This window comes from Phyllostomus discolor, chromosome 13, assembly GCF_004126475.2.
Source record: "Phyllostomus discolor isolate MPI-MPIP mPhyDis1 chromosome 13, mPhyDis1.pri.v3, whole genome shotgun sequence".
Taxonomy (NCBI): Eukaryota; Metazoa; Chordata; class Mammalia; order Chiroptera; family Phyllostomidae; genus Phyllostomus; species Phyllostomus discolor.
In genome coordinates this window covers 21585433-21603748 of record NC_040915.2, presented here as the reverse complement: position 1 = coordinate 21603748, position 18316 = coordinate 21585433, and the positions used below count along the sequence as shown (strand labels likewise).

General features: G+C 52.7%; 2 protein-coding genes across 2 annotated transcripts in view; one reads left to right on the top strand and one right to left on the bottom strand.

Moving 5' to 3' along the window:
- CCDC69 (coiled-coil domain containing 69) overlaps positions 1–2616 on the top strand; it is a 47227-nt gene extending 44611 nt beyond the window's left edge. Inside the window, exon 12 of the mRNA XM_036014494.1 lies at positions 712–2616. Within this exon, the coding sequence (XP_035870387.1) occupies positions 712–889 (178 nt within the window). The 3' untranslated portion in view covers positions 890–2616. The remainder of the gene's footprint in view (positions 1–711) is intronic.
- On the bottom strand, positions 2580–13931 carry LOC114509857 (platelet-derived growth factor receptor-like protein). Its single transcript, XM_028528414.2, has 6 exons — positions 13676–13931; positions 9738–10080; positions 8968–9113; positions 7214–7507; positions 6562–6701; positions 2580–3517 (listed from the first exon to the last, which is right to left on the bottom strand). The coding sequence occupies exons 1-6, from the start codon at positions 13731–13733 to the stop codon at positions 3302–3304; spliced, it is 1197 nt and encodes a 398-aa protein (XP_028384215.1). The 5' UTR covers positions 13734–13931; the 3' UTR covers positions 2580–3301.
- Between the last annotated feature and the right edge of the window lie 4385 nt (positions 13932–18316).

Here is an 18316-nt window from a genome sequence, read left to right as displayed (position 1 = left end):
CCCCACCCTTTTTGCCAACATCTCCAGTTGAGAGTCTCAGGGAAACGTGTGTGTGTGTGTTTGGGGGGGTGGGGATTGATAGACGAGGCCTCCCCAAGAGGCAGAGCTCCTCTTTCTTTGAGAGTCAGGTATCCCTAGGGACCGGCTCTGCCTGGAAACCTGAACCGAGGCCCTGAGCAGGATCTGTCTGTCCCCATCCTGGCTGAGTGGGCTTCACCGGGGAGCCCAGTCTCAGAAGGGGGAACCAGAAACGTAGAGCTCGAGAGGCCAGATGAATGGATGGAAGTACACAAATGAGTCAGCTCTAGGTGTGTGGTAAATGAGAGCCAACCCCGAGGGTCAGACATAACTTGTTGAATAGTTTGCATCTCCTCTGAGCCTCCTTATTGCCCTGAGAGGGGGGCCACATTATTCTCCTTCCCATTTCATGAAGGAGGAAAGTGCAACTTTGACAAGAGTAAATAAGAACTTGTTCAAGGGCACACAGCTAAGTGTCAGGGTGGAACAGAACCCAGAGCTGTCCACCTGGGAGGGCCACTCTCCTTGGTCAGCAAATCAAATGGCCCCTGTGTTCATGGCGGGCAAGACGGGGCGGTGGGGACCCTGGAGCAGGCTGGTGGCGCCTCAAAGGAAGGCGTCCTAGAGGGTGGGTTGGTCTCCGCGGTCGCTGGAGGCCCTGAGAGGCAGCCCGGCCTCTGTCTGCTCCCACAGGCAGCTCTCGGAGGACCTGGTTCTCGCCCATGAGGCCCTGGAGAAGGAGTCGCAGTTACGGCGACAGCTCCAGCAGGAGAAGGAGGAGCTGCTGTACCGGGTCCTGGGGGCTGATGCCGCCCCCGCCTACCCCCTGGCCTCCGTCACTCCCACCGAGGTCTCCTTCCTGGCCACATAGGCTCCGGGCCTGGGCAGCCATGATGCCTGAGGTCGCAGCTCCCTGTCCAGGACGTTCCGGAGAAGACGGCAGGGGCCTCTCGTTCTGCGCCCAGGGGGGGACGAGGGCGGGAGGGCGATGGGAGCCGGGGTGTGTGCCCAGCGAGCCCCGGGGGCTTGGGCCACGCAGTCACCCAGGGGGCCCAGAGGCCCTGGGAAGCCTTCTGCTGAGTTGGCCCAGGCACGAGCAAGAGGAGCCCTTTCCTCCCTCCCCTCTCTCTGTTCATGCCGGGGAGTTCTGAGGCTTTGTCGGGGGGGGGGAGCCTGTGCCACTTTGACCTCGAGACAAAGAGGACACGACCTCCGGGTCCTCACTTGTCAGCTTGGCTGCCGGCTCACCAGCTTACCCCTAGACGTCCCCCTTGTGCCTTGGCCTCTCGGCCTCAGTTTACCGCTTCTCTGAAGCAGTTGGGGAAACTGAACAAATGACTCTTACGTCACTACAGTGTCCCATTCTGGGGTCAGACTAGGAGCTGCGGGACGGGGGAGGAAGTGGGCCAGACCCTGTGAATCAACTGGGGCAAGTGAACTGCTGGGAGGGGGTCACTGGGGGCCCTTGGGGCTGGCCGTGCCAGGGGCCAACCAAGCCAAGGCAGGGGCCAGGCAGGCCAATGGACAGGCCACTGCTCCTGGTCCCATCCAGAGTTTGGTCAGCCCAGGGGTGATGGCCGGAGCGCCTCCCCCTTGACCAGGCAAAGGTCACTCCTCAGCCCTCCAGGTCCCTCAGTCTCCGTGCCCTGTGGGCACAGGGGCACCGAACAGATCTGAGTACGCTCCACGGCCAAAGCTGGGACCTCATCTCTGTACAGAGATGAAACCTAGGTGGGGAGTGGGACTCCCAAGGCCCAGACTGGGACCTCATCTATCATCCAGGTCTTATCTTGTGCTTTTTCTTTCTCCCCAGGCTCTGGGAAGATCAGATCTGTGACAGTCTTTCTCTTCCTTCCTCTTTCTATGGGCCCCACCCACTTCCTTCTCTCTTTTACTCCCGCTTGCATCTTAACTCCTCCCCCCACCCCTGATCCTAGGCCCCCAGAACCCAGCTCTCCGCTTCCCCCACAGTGCAAAGGGGTGGCTGCAGGAACTCACCCCAGCAGGCCTGCCCAGCCCTGACATCTGGGGACTTAAGATTCTCTCAGGAAGCTTCAGGTCAGCCGGAGGCCATAATAACAACCTTGCATAGAGCATTCAGGCACACCACCCTCCTCTGATATGCATCACCGCCTTGAAGCCGGTTCTCACCCCTCTTCAGCCCTGAAGCAGACTGAGATCATAGGAGCCCATGGGCCTTGCCTGAGGCCTCTGGCTCCAGCCCCAAAGCCCTGGGCCAGCACCTAGGAAGTTAGCCCACTAGAGCTGCGGTTTCCTCCATCGTTCCTGACTGCCTTCCGCATTCTGTGCTATCCCAGGCAGCCTTCTCTGTCCATTTCCAGTTCTGGGAGTTCAGCAGGGCCCGGGGCTGCTTCTGGGGCTGCTTCTGCAGCCATGGGCAAACAGGTCACCTGGGGGGCCTTGGGGCAGCTCTGGAGTGAATCTCACACACACACGTCTCCACCTGACCTTTCCCAAAGCCTGTCTGGGACGCACTAGTTCATTGGACTCTAATAGGGAAAAACAAGAAAAGAATTGGTGACCAAGCACTTTGAGAAACTCCAGGTTTGATCAGATTAAACAGATATGCAAACTGCAGGACTTCTCAGAACCTTTAATAACTAACGTCCTTTGCAAATTGCCCAGAAAGAAGCAAAGTATTCAGAATTTCCTGAGCGCCTTGGACTGAGTGTCAGAGCACCTGAGGCTGCAGAACGCCCTTTAGAAAGCATTGTCTTAATGGGAGGGGCGGGGCTGGAGAAAGGGCCAGTTGTGGGGACCAGGGTGCCCCTCGTGTGGCCTGGGGTGCCTGCGAGGAGATAACTGAGGTCAGAGCCTCACCCTGGGGCAGACCAGCTGTGGAAACCAAATAGCTCCCAGCAGTATTCACTTGGCCTCCGTGTTTTCCTGGGAGAAGGAGGAGGGGGGTCCTCCTGATACCTCTGTGAGGGGCAGGCATCTGGGAGGAGTAAGTCCTGGGGCCTGGGTGACTCGGCAGGTTCTGGGATCCCTCCTTGGGTCCCGGTGTCCCACGGGCCCCAGCTTTGCCCAGCCTTGGGACCAGGGGTCGGCGTGGAGGCTGGCTCTCAGACCAGGTCAGGGCTTGGAGTGAGGCAATGAGGTTGAAGTGAGTGGTAAAAGTAGACGCAGGAGAGGGTCAGGGGTGGGGTTCTCTCTGCCCTCTGGGGGCACCTTCTTGGCATAAAAAACACCAAAGTTTACACAGTGACCTACTGCTTCTGCCCGCTGTTTTGCACCCAGATGCCTGCAGGTAGGGAGGGAGCTAGGAAGGGACAGGGGAGTCCCGAGGGCTTCGGGTCACATGGACGCGGGTGGTGGCAGTCCCAGTGCCCTGAAGGTTGGTGGCCCGGCAGGTGTAGACGCCAGCATCCCCCGCCCGGGCCTCTTCCACATACAGGGTGCTCTCTGCCTCCTGCTGTACCTGGCCCTTCCGGCGTACCACGTTGGCCCGCTCACTGACGTAGGGGGGGCGGCCCAGCTGCAGGAGACAAGGAGAACTGTCGGCTTCCCCAAAAGCCGTCTCTGACTCAGGCACCAGCACGCAGGTAAGAGGCACCAGGTAGCCTTCAGGGAAAGGGGAAGTGACCTGCCCAAGACCACACCTCATTGTCAGAGCACCTGAAAGGCCGGGTTCTTTGTGGAAAATGTGAAGCTTTGCAAGTCCCTGGAGAGCAGCCGGGGTCTCCTCCTTGCTCACGGAGCTGCAGCAGGTAGCTCAGCCCCGAGCAGCCCCTCCCGGGGTGGGCATTGTGGTGCCCTAGTCCTGGGGGGATGCTGATGGGTACTCCCTCCACCAAAGAGGGATGAGGGGGACCCATTATCAAAATTGCTGGGGAACACTGAGCAAGCAAAGTGAAATGGGGGTGACTCAGACCACTGCGTCTGTCATGTGTGCAGGTTTTGAACCTCCACTGTGGGTGATGGTTGTACGAGGCAGTTGTTCCTAAGAACACACTTTGGGGGGTGGGTGGTACTCTACCATTCCAAGGGACACGTCTGGGGAAATGTTAACAGAGTGAAACTGCGGTCTCCCAACCATCTGCATGTTCTCTTCCCCTTGTTGGGTCTCAGCTTCTGCTTTTGACAAGCAGGGAAAATGATCCCCACCAATTCTATGTCCGAAAGCCCCTGGGGGCAGGCTCCCCTTCATCACCCTTTCGCTGGGTCCAGCCCTCCCCCCAAGGCTCACGTCAAATTCCAGCTCTTCCAGAAACCCCTTTTAAGAATTCCTAAAGCGACGTCGTCACCATCATGGCAGAGCAAAAAGACTCCTTTGTTTCTCCCCTTAAATTTACAAGGAGTTGGGCATTTAGAACTCGAGGGATCCCCAGCTCGACGTGCAGACACTCCCGGAAGGCCCACACACCGGGACGTCTGAAGGCGGCGTATTGGCATGAGTAGGGACGGGGACGGGCAGGGACCATTGCAACAGATGCAGCTCAGTGTCTGTGTCCGCTGCGACTCCAGCCAGCACAGGAACGGTGGGAGGGTGGAGCCGCAGCCCTTACACTAGGGCTGGGGTGTGAGAGGGACAGAAGCCATTTCCCTGGGGAAAAATAAAAGGCCTCTCGCTTCTCTCTTCCCCATCGCAGCAGAGCTGGGTAGAGGCGGCTGGGAAGCCTTAAACAACTGCCATTCCTGGCCAGGGGTCACAGCCGTGAATCACGAACTAGCCTCCCCGGCCCTACCAATCCCAGCAGAGCCCGTAGAGGCAGTGAGATGCCTCCAGGAACAGCAGGGCACCGGCCATTAGTGAAAAGCAGGTGGCTCTGGGGGCTCCCAAAAGCTATTCTCCACCACCCACCACACCCCCCCACCACAGGGGTCGTGCCCTGTAACCAAGGAGAGCTGGTCACAGAGGTGGCACCACCATTCCCAGTGGGTTTGCAGCATTTTCCTCAGTCTAAAGGATGCCACTCCACCACTAGCCCAAGTGTGCAAACGGTGCAGGTGAGAGGAAACAAAACCTTGTGCTGTCGTACCTCTGCTGGCGAACAAAAGAAAGCACCCGACCTATAAACATGCTGAGTAGCCAAAGGCAAAACAGGGTTTGCACTACCAAGGGGCACCCTGCCGCCAGTGCTCGGGCAGAGAAGCCACCCATCAAACACCACGAACAGCAAGGAACCCTGGGAGCACAGAAAGAAAACAAGAAGTCTCCAGAAACCAAACTCAGAGTCACGGAAGACTGATTTAAAGGACAGAATTCGAGGTTGCCGTTAGGAGGAAACTCAACGATATAAAAGAAAACTCAGAAAGGCAGTTACATGAGCTCGGGAGTAAAATTAGGAATGCATTCGAAAACATCGGAGATGGAGTAGATCGGATGGAAGACAGAATTCGTGAACTTGAAGGCAGAAACCTGGGAATAACCCAGGAGGAAGAGAGAACTGAGTTTTTAAAATGAAAGCACTCTACAGGAATTCTCTGACTGCATTAGAAAGAGCACCGCGGGATAATAAGTATACCAGGAGGAGGGAGGGAGGGAGAGGGGACAGAAAGCATACTCAACAAAATACTTTATGAAAAGCACTAGAATTCAGAACTGAAGGAGCTGATAGAACACATAAGCGTACCAACACAAAAAGACCTTCCCCAAGACACGTTTTATTCAGACTCAAAAATCAGACAAAGAAAGAATTCTCAAGGCAGCCAGGGGGAAAAAAAGCACCGTGACCTACAAAGGAAACCTTAGATTTTCATCAGATTTCTCAATAGAAGCATTATAAGACAGGAGAGAGTAGAAAGAAATATTTAAAATATCGAAAGAGTGAAATCAGCCCAATATTTTCTCCAACAAAGTTATCCTTTAGCTGCGAAGGAGAAATAGAGGCTTTCCCAGGCAAACAGATGCGGAGAGAATTTGCTACCACAAGCTCTGCATTATAAGGAATGTTGAAAGAGCTTTTCTCCCAGAAACTAAGAGACAAAAGTATACAAAACTCTGAGTGAGAAGACTAACAGACAGAAGCCCCATTTCCATGTGATTGAGGCCATTTGGTCTCAGCTCGAATGTCACCTGGGAGAAGATGTCCTGCCCACTCCGTCTTAAGTACAGCTGGCCACAGCCCTGACTCACCCTGATGCAGCTCGTAGGGTTCTCCAGACGGCCACGTTTGTTCACTCCCCCTCCCTGCGTGGGCTGCAGGCTCCCGCATAGCAATCTACCGACTCATCGGTGCAGTCTCGGCACCTCGCACCGTGTCCGGCAGGTGGTGGGTGCTCAATAACTATTGTTGGGTAAATTAACAAAGGGACACCTTGTACACTTTTAGACAATAACCTGAGAAGTAGTTCTGTGTGAAAAATGAGGAAACTGAGGCCCAGGAAAGGGAAACGACTTGCCCAAGGCCGCTCAGAGGAGCAGTGTCAGGGTTGGGACTAGAATCGCTGTTCATCGGCCGCCCCGTCAAGCAGTGGTCCCACTCTGCTGTGACCGCTCCTGGCCCGCGTCCCCATCCATCACCCAACACACCGCCACCACACACTCATGCTCATGGCCTCCTCCCACCCTCCGCTCACCTTCTGCCCTGGGTACTCCCAGCGGAAGTCCACGGCGATCTCCGGCTCGCTCAGCACCGTGCAGGTCACGCTGAAGTTCTCTCCCAGCAGGACCGATGCTGCAGAAGCTTGGATGGTGGGCTTGGGGGGCGAAGATGGGTCTGCCATGGAGAAGATGGGAGAGAAATGGACACAAACGTGTCAAATTGATTGTTATAATGATTGAACGGAATGAGTGAAATGGTTAAATTGGCTGAGAATGAATGGTGGAGGTGGTTGAATTGATAGAGGAGGAGTAGATGATGGAACAGTTGATTGACGGAGGATTGGTGAATGGAATGGTTGGTTTGAGGGAGGATGGATGAATGGAATAATGTGACTTGATTAACAATAAATGGATGAACAGGCAGGCTGAGTTGATGCAGGTCAACTCAATAGCTGATTGGCTGACAATGTCTGGACAAGAATCTCCGGCTCGCTCAGAGATTACACAGAATGTGTAAGTTGGAATACACAGAATGTTGTTGGAAGGTGGTTGGTGGTTTAGAGCTCCATAATCCACAGATCCCAAATCTGAGGCTCCCAAAGGAGGCATCCCTCCCCATATCCTCCCCTCCCCTGCCCTGCCCTGCCCTGCCCTGCCCTGCCCACCCAGAGCCCTGGGCTCACGTACAGTTGATGTAGATCAGCATGTATTTGGTAGAGATTTGCCGTATGCCTCCCAGGCTGGCCAAGCAGAAGAGGGAGCCAGCCAAGGAAGCTTGGGGCCGGTGGATGGTGAAGCCCTTCTTCACATCAAAGGAGATATCCGTCCCATCCACTGGGACCTCCTCTGGGGGGAACTCTCGATGTAGTGTCACCTGGGCCAGGGGGTTGGTCACCTGGCAGGGAAGCAGGAGTGGCTGATGGCTGCGTAACTGTACCATTTCATAATAATTCTCTGTGGGGACAAAGAGCTCTTCCGGGTCTGGGAAGGAAGGAGGGAGAAAGAAGAGTGAGTTCCGGGCAGGTTTATTGTCTCCCGATGCTCTGTCACCGCTCATGAGCACGAGGTCCTTTGTGGGGCCTTGAAATGCCGCTGTCCCTGCCCATCTCCAATCTGCATGTTCTTTCCTCTCTGGTAAGAGGCTCTGGACTAGGGGCTGAAGACCAGCCTGCTAGTTCCGGCTTTTGTCATTAGCTTGCTGTGCATCTTAAACAAATCTCTTTCCCTCTCTGGTCTTCAGTGCCTTCATTAGTACATTGAGAGGGTTCAGATGACTTGGTCTCTGAGGGCCCTTCTATGTGCAAAGTGTTACAGGAAGTTCTGAACTTGAAGTTGAGATTTTTTTATTTGAGTCCCAATCCTGCCACCCACTAGCTGTAAAATCTTAAGAAATTACTGTCTTCCTCTCAGCCTTTGTTCTTCTCTGTCAAGTAGGAGTGATAATCGCATTTTGGCCTACTTTGCAGAGCTGATAAGAAGCAAAACGGTTACCAGATATGAGGCACCAGGCCTGTGGGAGGCACACACTTATCAAACTCTGTCAAGGTGCTTTTAGCCACAAAGTCTGAGGTCCAATTCTTGGGTGCATGACGGTGCAGTGAGTAGGAATTATCTGGGGACCAGCTTTCTAGAGCAGCGCTGCCCAGCAACCCTTTCCGTCACGACGGCGAATGTTCTGCACCCTGCCTGTCTTACACGTAACCACTAGCCACATGTGGCTATCGAGCATTTCAAACGTAGCTAGTGCAACTGAGGAACTGAATAGTAAACTTTATTTCATTTTAAGTAATTTAGATTTAAATAGCCACATTGGTTTAGTGGCTTCTGTACTGAATGAAGCGGCTCTGGGGTCAAATGCAGTGGTTAACTCTGGCTGAACAGCACCATCCCTTGAGGTGCTTTTAAAATAGCCAGTACCCGGGCGCCACCCCCAGACCAAGTAAATCAGAGCCCTACTGGAGGGGTGTGCAGTCAGCGGTTTTAAAGTTCCACAATGACCCTCCTGGGCAACTGGAATTGGAAAGCACTGTCTGCTGGCTCCCAAATCTTCCCAGAGACAGGACCTCCCTGTAGGACGGACTTGTTGGCATCCCGGGGTTCGGGCTTCATGGGCACGGGGCGGAGGAAAGTGTGTTTTAACAGGTCTCCAGGTGCCACTGAGTCAGGGCCAAGAACCTCTAGACTGTGATGGTTGGATCTGAGTAAGGGGAGACCCAGCTGATTCTAGAAGAGGCATCTATTTCCTCAGTGGAACGCAGTTGGGCCCCTCAGTTCTCCGTGGAATTAGCCACGGAACCCCAGAATGTCACGAGAAGGATCTTGGAGAACCACCCGCACAATCCCTACATTTCACAGGTGCGACTAAGGGGAAGGACTTAAGACAGTGGTGTCGGGAGGACTTCCCTGGACCGAGGTTCTGGGAGACCCTGACTCCAGGGCACCTGTGAAGAAAATAAAGGTCTTTCCCTGGCGGTCCTGGTCGTCCAGGCAGGCGGCATCCTGGCAGGCCCAGCAGCTGTATTCCCCTGTGTCTGCACCTGTGGAGTTCACCAGCTGTAACCTTCTGTGCTGCCTGAAGTGCCTGATTCTGAAAGACAGGAGATGGGGACAGGAGATGGGCACAGCTTGAGACACCTAATGGTAGCATTTGGTTGGTTGACAGCCCTCCTCCCCAACTTTCATCACCCCACCCACCCAGCTCCCCTTCCCCAATGGTGATGTCAGGCTTTGTATGGGCCCCACCCACAGTTTCTGATTGGCTCGCCCATCCCACATGCAACTTCTAATTGGCTCATCTACTCCCCATTGACTGTGCCCACACGTTGCAAGTGGGATCCCCCAAACTCCTTTGTGCTCCTTGACTCCTTCCTTATGTCCCTTCATCCAGGTCAGCAATTGCCCTCTGAGCACCTCCGCCTGACAAAGGAGGCAGAGACCCTGAAATTCTCACTTTAAGAGACTTAATTGAGAGAAAGTAGACAGGTCTTCTGAACCCAGTTTTATAATGGGAAGCCTTGTCTCCCATTCTGTAAAACCGCTATGCATCTGATGGGTCCTGTGAGCCCATTTTACTGCTTCTTTTACATGCCTGTAGCTGTACAAAATGGGACACCCAGTGTGGGCCCTGGGCTGCTTTAATCCCTGTAAAAAGTGCTAATAAACTGACCCCCGGCCCCATCCAGGCTGTCGCAGGAGTCCCTCCAGCCCATACCTGAGGCGCCCCTCACCCTCCTCTTCCAGGTACGCAGGCACCCTCCAGTGGACCACCTTTCCCCAGCAGCGCAGCTCCAGGGACTCCCCAGCCCTCAGGCTCAGAGAGTCCGCCACCTGCTGGAAGCGCCCCCGCCCTACCACCTGGGTCAGGATGGAGGGGGCCCGTGGGCTGGGAGCTGCAGGCTCCACAGGAGTCTTCATCTGCAGGGACTTCTGTCTCCGGTCTGATGTGGGTTTTCTCCTGTCTGGGGCTCCTGAGGGCTTCCCCGCACCAGGGCTGGCTGCTTTGGTGTCCTTCTCCTTCTGAGCCTTTGGAGTCCTGCCACGCTCCTGGAAGTCAGCTGCAGAGGAGACAGGGTGGGCTTGGGGGCACCTTGGAGGGAAAGGGCGTTTTCAACGATTTGAGGAAGTTTTGGTAGTTTGGAGGAGATTTATTCTAAATTCTTCACATGGGAAGAACACTTGGTTCACAGAGAATACTCGCCCCCTCCCCAACACACACACTCTCTGGCTTAATCCTCGCCACAGCCCCCAAAGGCCGCCCAGTGAGCATGTAGCACTCTCCTTACAGGTTGAGAAACGCAGCCTCAGAGAGAGCAGCTGGGCTCAGCGTACTGACGGGGTGACCTGGAACACTGACATTTGGCATCTAAAGACAGAGACTCTCTGGGGCGGTGTCTGGGCCACGCCAGAGAAGGGGTGGGCCCCTGGACGAGCTGCTGGAGCAGGTGCTTCAGCGCCAGTCTTGCTGGGGTTTCCCTCCCTGCTCTGCTTCAGGTCAGCTGTGCGACCTTGGCCAAGTTGCTTGATTTTCCTGAGCCACATTTTCCTCATTCGCTGTAGAAAATGAGAACAGGAACACCTGTCTCGCATGACTATGGGTGCACATCCTTTTCTGGTGCTTCGCTTCCTCGTCCTTCACAGACATTGTGGTTTTTCACAAACCCTCCACCAGCAAGAAGATCACAACTCACTTTATTGAGATACTCTCCTCACTACAGCAGCTGGGAACCGAACACACAACAGCTCCGAGGTCGGCCTGTGTTGCGTATATTAAGTGAGAATATACTTGAAGCACTTAGTGCAGTGCCAGGTGTATAACAGCCAACAAATAGTCATCACAAACAGTTTGCTCATTTCTGTTGTTGCTCTAACAAGTTGCCATAAGCTTAGTGGCTTAAAACAACACTAATTCATCACCGGACAGTTCTGGAGCTCAGAAGTCTGGCGTGGGTCTCACTGGCTAAAACCAAGGTGTGAGCAGGACAATCTGTGCCCCTGCCTTTCCCAGCTTCCGGAGGCTGCCATACCCTTGGCTATGGGCCCCACTTCTCCGGCTTCAAAGCCAGCGACGTGGGTCCGAGCCTTCCTCACGCAGCCACCTCTCTCTGGTTCTCTTGTCTGACTCCCTCTCTTACGTCTAAGGATGCTCATGGTTATACTGCGTGAATAATCCAGAAGACTCTCCCTATTTTAATGTCAGTCGATTAGTGGCTCTAATTCTACCTGCAGCCTTCAGTCCTCTCTGCCATGTGAGGTTCTGGGGATCCGGATGTGGACACCTGTGGGAGCACATTATTCTGTCTGCCACAAATCCTATACTTTTAAAAATCCAAATATAAAGCTAATGCTTTAATAGTCAAACATCCCTAGATAGAGGCCTTCCATGAAGCAAGCCAATCAGAGGGCAAGACGCGAGAAGGGCAGGGGTACCTCCTGGTTCTGATTGCCCTAATTGAGAGGCTGCTGTCAGAGCAGCGGGGGGTAGGAAGTCCCTGGACTCTGGGTCTGGACCCCTGTGTGGCCTGGAGTTGAAGTCTGACCAAGGGCTGGGTTAGAGTGGCTCCCAGAGCTGCAGCCATCCTGGCCGGATCCGACAGGGCCCGCCGCAAGCCCTGATTACAGGGCGGCTGCCAACACGTCTTCATTAGTGGAGGCTCCACTGCCCAGGACTGTGGGCTGCGGGACCACGTGGGCAGGGCTCCCTGGGAGCTGTCACGAGAGGTGCACAGCTTCGGAGCTTCTCGGCTTTCCAAGCCAACAGGTCATTTGGGCAAACTTCTGGAAGATGTCAAGTTTCATTTCAGGACCTGATGAGGATACTAATGACCCCAACTAAAACCCCCGGGCCCCTGGGCACCGCGCAGAGAGCTGTCTGTGTATTGTCTCCTCCAACACTCACAAAGCCCCGCCAGAAAGCCTTCACAGACATCCCCATTTCACAGACGAGGAAACCGAGTGTCATGGAGTTTGCCCAAGGGATCCTGTCCGATGCTACCATATTGTATTGCTCTTCTTACTGTGTCTAGGTCCCAGTTTTTGCATCTACAAAATGAAGAGTTTGGACTAAACCAAAGCTTTTCGAGTTTAAAAGCAAACCAATCATTAAATAAAGCCTAGATAGCAGAGCCCTCTCTTGAAATATTGGAAGATCAATGACAAAAAATAATAACAGCGTTGCTCTGGTTACAGGGGTGGGGGCTGGAAACCCACCCATCCTGCTTTTCAACCACTGTTTCCCCTCTTTCTCCCACCCCTGCACAGGCAATAGGACAACAGAATTATTCCTTAGAGCACAGTTTTTTCAAAAGTTATTTTCTTTAATTGATTCCGGAGAGAGGGGAAGGGAGGGAGAAAGAGGGGGAGAGGAACATTGATTAATTGCCTCTTGCACAAGCCCCGACTGGGGACTGAACCCACAACCCACGTATGTGCCCTGACTGGGAATTGAACCCGTGACCTTTCCATTTGCTGGACAATGCCCAACCAACTGAGCCACATCGGCTAGGGCGAGCATAGTGTTTCAAGCCCTGAGCTGGAGGACTCTCGGGGATCCTTCTCAGTGCCCATGTTCTAGATGTCTGAGATCACATCACCTCTACTACCCTCCACCCCTCCACTCCTTCTCCTTCCAGTAACTCTGCAGTTCCAACCGCCAACCCTTCGCTGAGCTGCTTCTTCCCAGGAAGATGCCTGCCCCTTCCCTTCTGTCTGAAGCTCCCTAAATAACATCTGATAGCGCCACATGGGAATATCTCCAATGGCATCTGGAAGAGGGAGTCTGGGATGACACCATCCCTCCGAATCCTGTTCCAAGCCCAGCTATTCTCTTGCAGAGATTATTCCAGTCCCAGCCTCTCCCTGGGGTGGCTGGAAGTGGAGAGATGGAGGAAAAGTCTCCTGGGCCCCGAGCCTCCCCAAGGATCTGTCTTCTGTTAGGTTCTGGGCTAGAAACGCTTCAGGCTGTGCTCCCGAGGGAGCCCTCCACCGGCTGCTCTTTGTGAGCAAAATGACAGGCTCTCGGAGTCGAAGAACCTAGGAATAAACACTCTGACTTTTAGAATTATAGGATCTTGCTACGACCAGGTATCATCAAGGTCTTTACAATTAAAGTAATACTGCCACCACTCATTGCGTATTTACGTGCGAGGCTCCAGACCGAACGTTTATATACGTGACATCATTTAACCCTCAAAACCAATCTGTAATTTGCAGATTACCATTGTCCCCACCTTACTCCTGAACAAACTGAGTCTCGGAGGCTGGTCTAGCCCATCTTGCCAGTGAGCGGAGGAGCCGCATTCGTGCTGCCTGATCCCAGAGCTGCGGCGGTGCCCACACCACCCACGCATCTGAGGCACTCCTGGCCTTAGAGGGGCAGCCTCTGGCCGCAGGTCAGAGAGGCCTGCTGGCTCCGGAAAACACTTGGGAGACCACGCAGCCCATCCTTGTCATGTATCAAGGAAGAAGCCGAGCTCACAGAGGTGAGGGGACCCAGGCCTGGTGGCACAGACAGTGAGAGGAGCGGAACTTCGACACCAGGGTCCCAGTGCTCAATCCCCTTCCCCAGGCAGATGCAGGGTGCTCCGCTCCTGGGAAAGGCGGGGGCAGGGGGCCTCTCAGGACACCCCAGGGGCTGGAAGGAGAGCTCCGTACCTGAAATGACACAGAGGAGCAGGCAACAGGACAGGAAGCAGAGGGTCCTGGGGTCCATGGTGAGCGACCTGGAGCTGTGCTGCTGATGCGGCCACAGCCTCTGCAGGGGACAGGCTGCTGGGGCTGGCAGGGTGTGAGCAGGGAACGCAGGGGACCCCTGGGAAAGGCAGGGGAGGGGACCTGATTTCAAAGGCAAATCAAAGTCCCGAGTCCTGGCTTCTCTAGGACTCCAAACAAAATCCTTTTCTCTGGATTCCCTCTCGCCAAGGTGAATGGAGCTATTCAGAGCCCTGCTCAGGAAAAAACAGCCCAGCCGCCAGGAGATGAGGGTCCCCAAGGCCAGATGGGTGGGCGGAGCCGGGAGGCAGCTGGAGGGGCCATTGAAGGTCACAGGAGGGTCCTGGAGGAAGAAGAATATTTGAGGACAAAAATAGGTGAGCGCGTCTAGAAGGGAGGCGGGGCTTGAACCGGCTTTAGAGCAGGGTTTGGCTCTCACCTCTGGGCCACATCTGCCAGCCACTGGCTTCTGCATAGCCTGTGAGCTAAGAATAGTTTTCACATTTTTAAGTAATTAAACGAATTTGGTGGCACATGAAAATTACGTGAAATTCAAATTGCAGTGTCCATAAATAAAGCCGTATTGGAGAGTGGCCACACTCACTCCCATGTGTGTGGTCTGGGCTGCTTCGCACGATGGCAGGTGACGGGCGGGTGAGGGGTGGGCATAGAGCCCAACACACTCACTGTCTGGGCACTGGCAGAAAAAGCTTCTTAACCCTTGCTCTAAAGGATGGTATTTTGGGAAAAAAATATTTTGCTTAAGTAAATAATAGGTAAATAAAGTTCATTCTCAAAAAAAATTACAGATGAAGCTTGAAATGATTTGACACTGTACAAATTTTTCTTAAATTTGCTCTTTTTCCCTTTTAATCTCAGCCATGTGCCTGGTCCGCTTTGGAGACCTACCTTTCTACTTTTTGAAGTGCTACATTCTGTGGCTCAGCTCTACTACAGTTTATCCATTCTCTTGCCAAAGGACTTTTAGGTTGCTTCAATTTAGGATGTCTCCAGTTTTTTTGCGATTGGAAATGAAGCTTCAATGAGCAAGAACTAGCATTTCCTGGCTCAAAAGCTACAGTTCCTTGAAGATGTTTGTTACGGTATTCAGCACAGACATGCTGCCAGGTAACCTAAGGAGACGCCACAGTGCAAATCCCTCCAAATGTAGCCATAACCTCTCCCTGTCCTGTGGAGCTTTGTCTACATTCTAACTATTACAAGAAGGAGGTGGAACCCCTCTTGGCTTCAGGTTGATGCAAGATTCCTCTGCGTACATAGACTCAGTGGTCATTCTTGGCAGTAGTGGGAGGAAGTGGGTAAGAAGAGAGAATGGGGAGCTTGGGGTTCTGCTCTCACTTTGCTACTTAACTGAGTGACCTTGAACATCTTCATCTCTTGGGGCCTCCGTTCCCCATCGGTTCAAGGAGGCTGTGGAGCATCAAAAGCTCCTTCCCAGTGACTGAGTCCTGTGAGAAGAAGCATTCTGAGAGGCGATGATTTAGCTTTCAGCCCGATGGGGGCAGTACTCTGAGGGGTACCGGGAGCTTGGCATATCACCACTTTGAGCCCCAGTTCTCGCCGATTGCTCCCCAGGGAGGGGTTTCAGGAGGACAGTGTGCAGGTGTCCCAGAGAATGGGCACAGGGGACCAGCTGAAGGCCCCAGAGAGCACCTCATGGTGGCCTAGTGCGTGCACTGTTCTTCTCCATCCCGCAGCACTCTGCTCTCTGTTCGTGGTTATATCCCGGATGCCCGTGTCCAGCCTTCTGGGGTGTGAGGTCTGTGAACACCAGCACCATGTCTGCTCTGCTCACCCTTGGTCCCTGTCCCTTAGCCCAGTGCCTGGCACTTTGTGGGCACTAGCCAAGCATTTGCTGAATAAATGAATGAATGAATGAACGAACAAACTGGTCCAGGCTGGTTGCAACAGCAGAGACACAGCCCAGACTTCGCTCTAATCTAAGGGCTCCCCAAAGAAGCAAGAAGTGGAGAGGTGGGGAGCAGAAGAGGCCAGGCACAAGCGGACCGGGCAGTATCCTGGAACTGGGAAGATCACTCACTTCCTGGTCTCAGATCCTCAGCGGAGGGGGGAGGGGGATGGTCTGGAATGGCAGACTTTGGGAATAAACATTCATGGAATCTTTGACTTGTAGAATTAATTAATCCATTTATTTATCATTCATCAACTGTGGGTTTTTTTGAGAATCTACTTTACCAAGCAATGGAGACAGGAAGACAGGCATCAACCGAATCACACAAGTATCTGATTACCAGTTAGGACCATGTTAGGATGGGGAAGAGCAGGATTCCAGCAGAGACGTGGGAAGGGGTGGGTAGAGTGCACTGGAGGAAGAGTCAGGAAGGAATTTCTGAAGAAGTGCTATTTAAGGAGAAACCCACGAGAATAGGAAGAGCTAGTCAGGCAAGCTTCTGCCAGGCTCAGAAGAGGTTTCCTTTCACGCAAACGACATCTTTCAACAGGATTTTGAGTGAGTCGTGAGATTCTAGAACCCTGGAAAAAGAATCTCAGAATCATAGAATCTTAATCTCATAGAATCTTAAAGCAACCACTTCAGGAGTAAATGGAATCTCAGAATGTGAGAGGCTCAGAGTCTTCTCAAATAGGAACAAAGGCAATCTTAAGGAATCCTTTGTTCCTGTTCCTTCTCTCTACCATTGTACAAAGAACAAGACAAAATTACAGGGGCTGAAACCCAGCCAGAACTAACTCCCGCCTCTTATTATTAATAAATCAGAACTGTATCCATTTACTTAATAATAGTAGCAATGTTTATATTTATTGTCTCACTACTATGTGCTCACCGCTGCTAAGTGGTTTATATAATTGTATCAGTGAGTTCCAACAACAAACTTCTGAGTTGGATGCTTTTACACTAACTAGGTATTATGACTAAGGAAACAATCTGGGTGGGGTGGGGAAACAGGGCAATGCTTGCTCAGCTAGAACGTGGTGGACGCAGACCCCAGGGCTTTTCCTGCTTATTTGCTTTTTAATTTAAAGACCGTGCTGTGAAGCTCTGTACTGAGCAGTTGGTTTGCTAATTGCAGCGACTCACAGGCCTGCCCTTTTCACAGTGACCCTAGCCTTCCTACGATTCTCCCTGTAGGGGTCAAGGTCGTGTCTTGGCTTGACTTTGTTGTGGGGTGATGAGCTGCCTGGAAGGTCCACCGTACACTCTCACGTCCAAGAAGTGATGTGTTCTCAAGACCTGAACGTGCTGTCAAACCTGAAGGAAGTATTTGTCTCTGGGATCCACGAGACAGCCTGGAGTCAGGAACCACGAGGTGCAGCCTGAGTCCAGGCACGAAGTGGCTGTTACGCAGGCTACGTCCAGGGCCTCCCCGGATCCCGGTGAGTTCCCACCAGCCGGCGAGGCCACATGTTGTAGCCGGGGTTATAGCGTCTGCTCTGTCTGCCTCCCCTGTGAAGGAGTAATGGATGCAGACGTGGCTGTGACTTATGAAACACACGGAATGATGCTAAGGTGCAATGGTGTCTCTCCTATTTTGTGAGGGAGAGTTCCCCTGATGGAGAACAATTTAGCAACTTGTTATCAGTAGCCTCACAAATATTTGTTACTCTCTCAAGTTTTAGAAAACAATCTCAAAGCCATGTCAGAAAAAATCAGAGTCAACCTGACTGTTTAATAATAGGCAATTAGACAAATTATGCTACGAGTCATACAATGGAATTTAATAATAGTTATTTAAAATTTTTAAGAACATTTAATCACATAAAAAGATGTTCACAATAAATTAAGGTTTATAAAAGATAAATTAATGTTTGCAATAAGTTTCAATGTTCTCCAAAGAAAAGTATAAGTGCGTGGCACATAATATTCCATACATGTCAGTATATTAATGCTACTACTATGTAATAAAAGAACAATGTGTTAATGTAGGCTATCTCGGGATTATAGGATTACGACTTTACATTTTTTTATCTTACAATTATCTATAATGGCTACTAATTATTTTTACAATAATAAAACAAAAGATAAAAGCCATGAGAAAAGTGGTTCTGTGGTTTTTCAGCCCTTTGTGTGCACACTGCTTCTCCGGGTCTCCACCCTCTCAGGGACCTGCCTGCCCACAACTAAGTGTCCGCACGTTGCTGAGACCCCACAGCAGAAAATAATCTGCCTCATGCCAAGTGGTTAGACGCTCCTATGTTCACTCCCATAGAGGGAAGGAATCCTCAGCTCTTACAGAGGAATGCCAGGCACTAAGGCAGACCTTAAGGGGGCTTTTGGAGGAAGGGGGCTCCCTGGTGGTCACGCAAACGGTAGTGCCAGGGGTTCCTTTCTCTAGAGAACTTACCCAAGTGAGACCCATTTCTGGAATGCCCAGCGTGAGGCACCCTCTCCTGGCAGAGGCCAGCAGAACTGAAACCTGCCAGCAGGTGGCAGTATCTGACTATTCCATCTTCCCCAGAGGGCAGCCTGGTGATCTGACCTCCCCCTTAAACCAGAGAAAGTAAAGCCCAGAGCGGGTTGCGGTGAGCAAGTCCAGAATCCCAGTCCATGGTTCTGGCCCACATCGCACAGTCTCTCTTACAAAC

Excerpts from the sequence above, each read along its gene's own strand:
- LOC114509857 (XM_028528414.2), bottom strand. The coding sequence starts at position 13,733 with ATGGACCCCAGGACCCTCTGCTTCCTGTCCTGTTGCCTGCTCCTCTGT. Across the intron at positions 6,702-7,213 it reads CATGCTGATCTACATCAACT|ACCCATCTTCGCCCCCCAAG; the intron begins GTACGTGAGCCC and ends TCTCCATGGCAG. Across the intron at positions 3,518-6,561 it reads GGGAGTACCCAGGGCAGAAG|CTGGGCCGCCCCCCCTACGT; the intron begins GTGAGCGGAGGG and ends TGTCTCCTGCAG.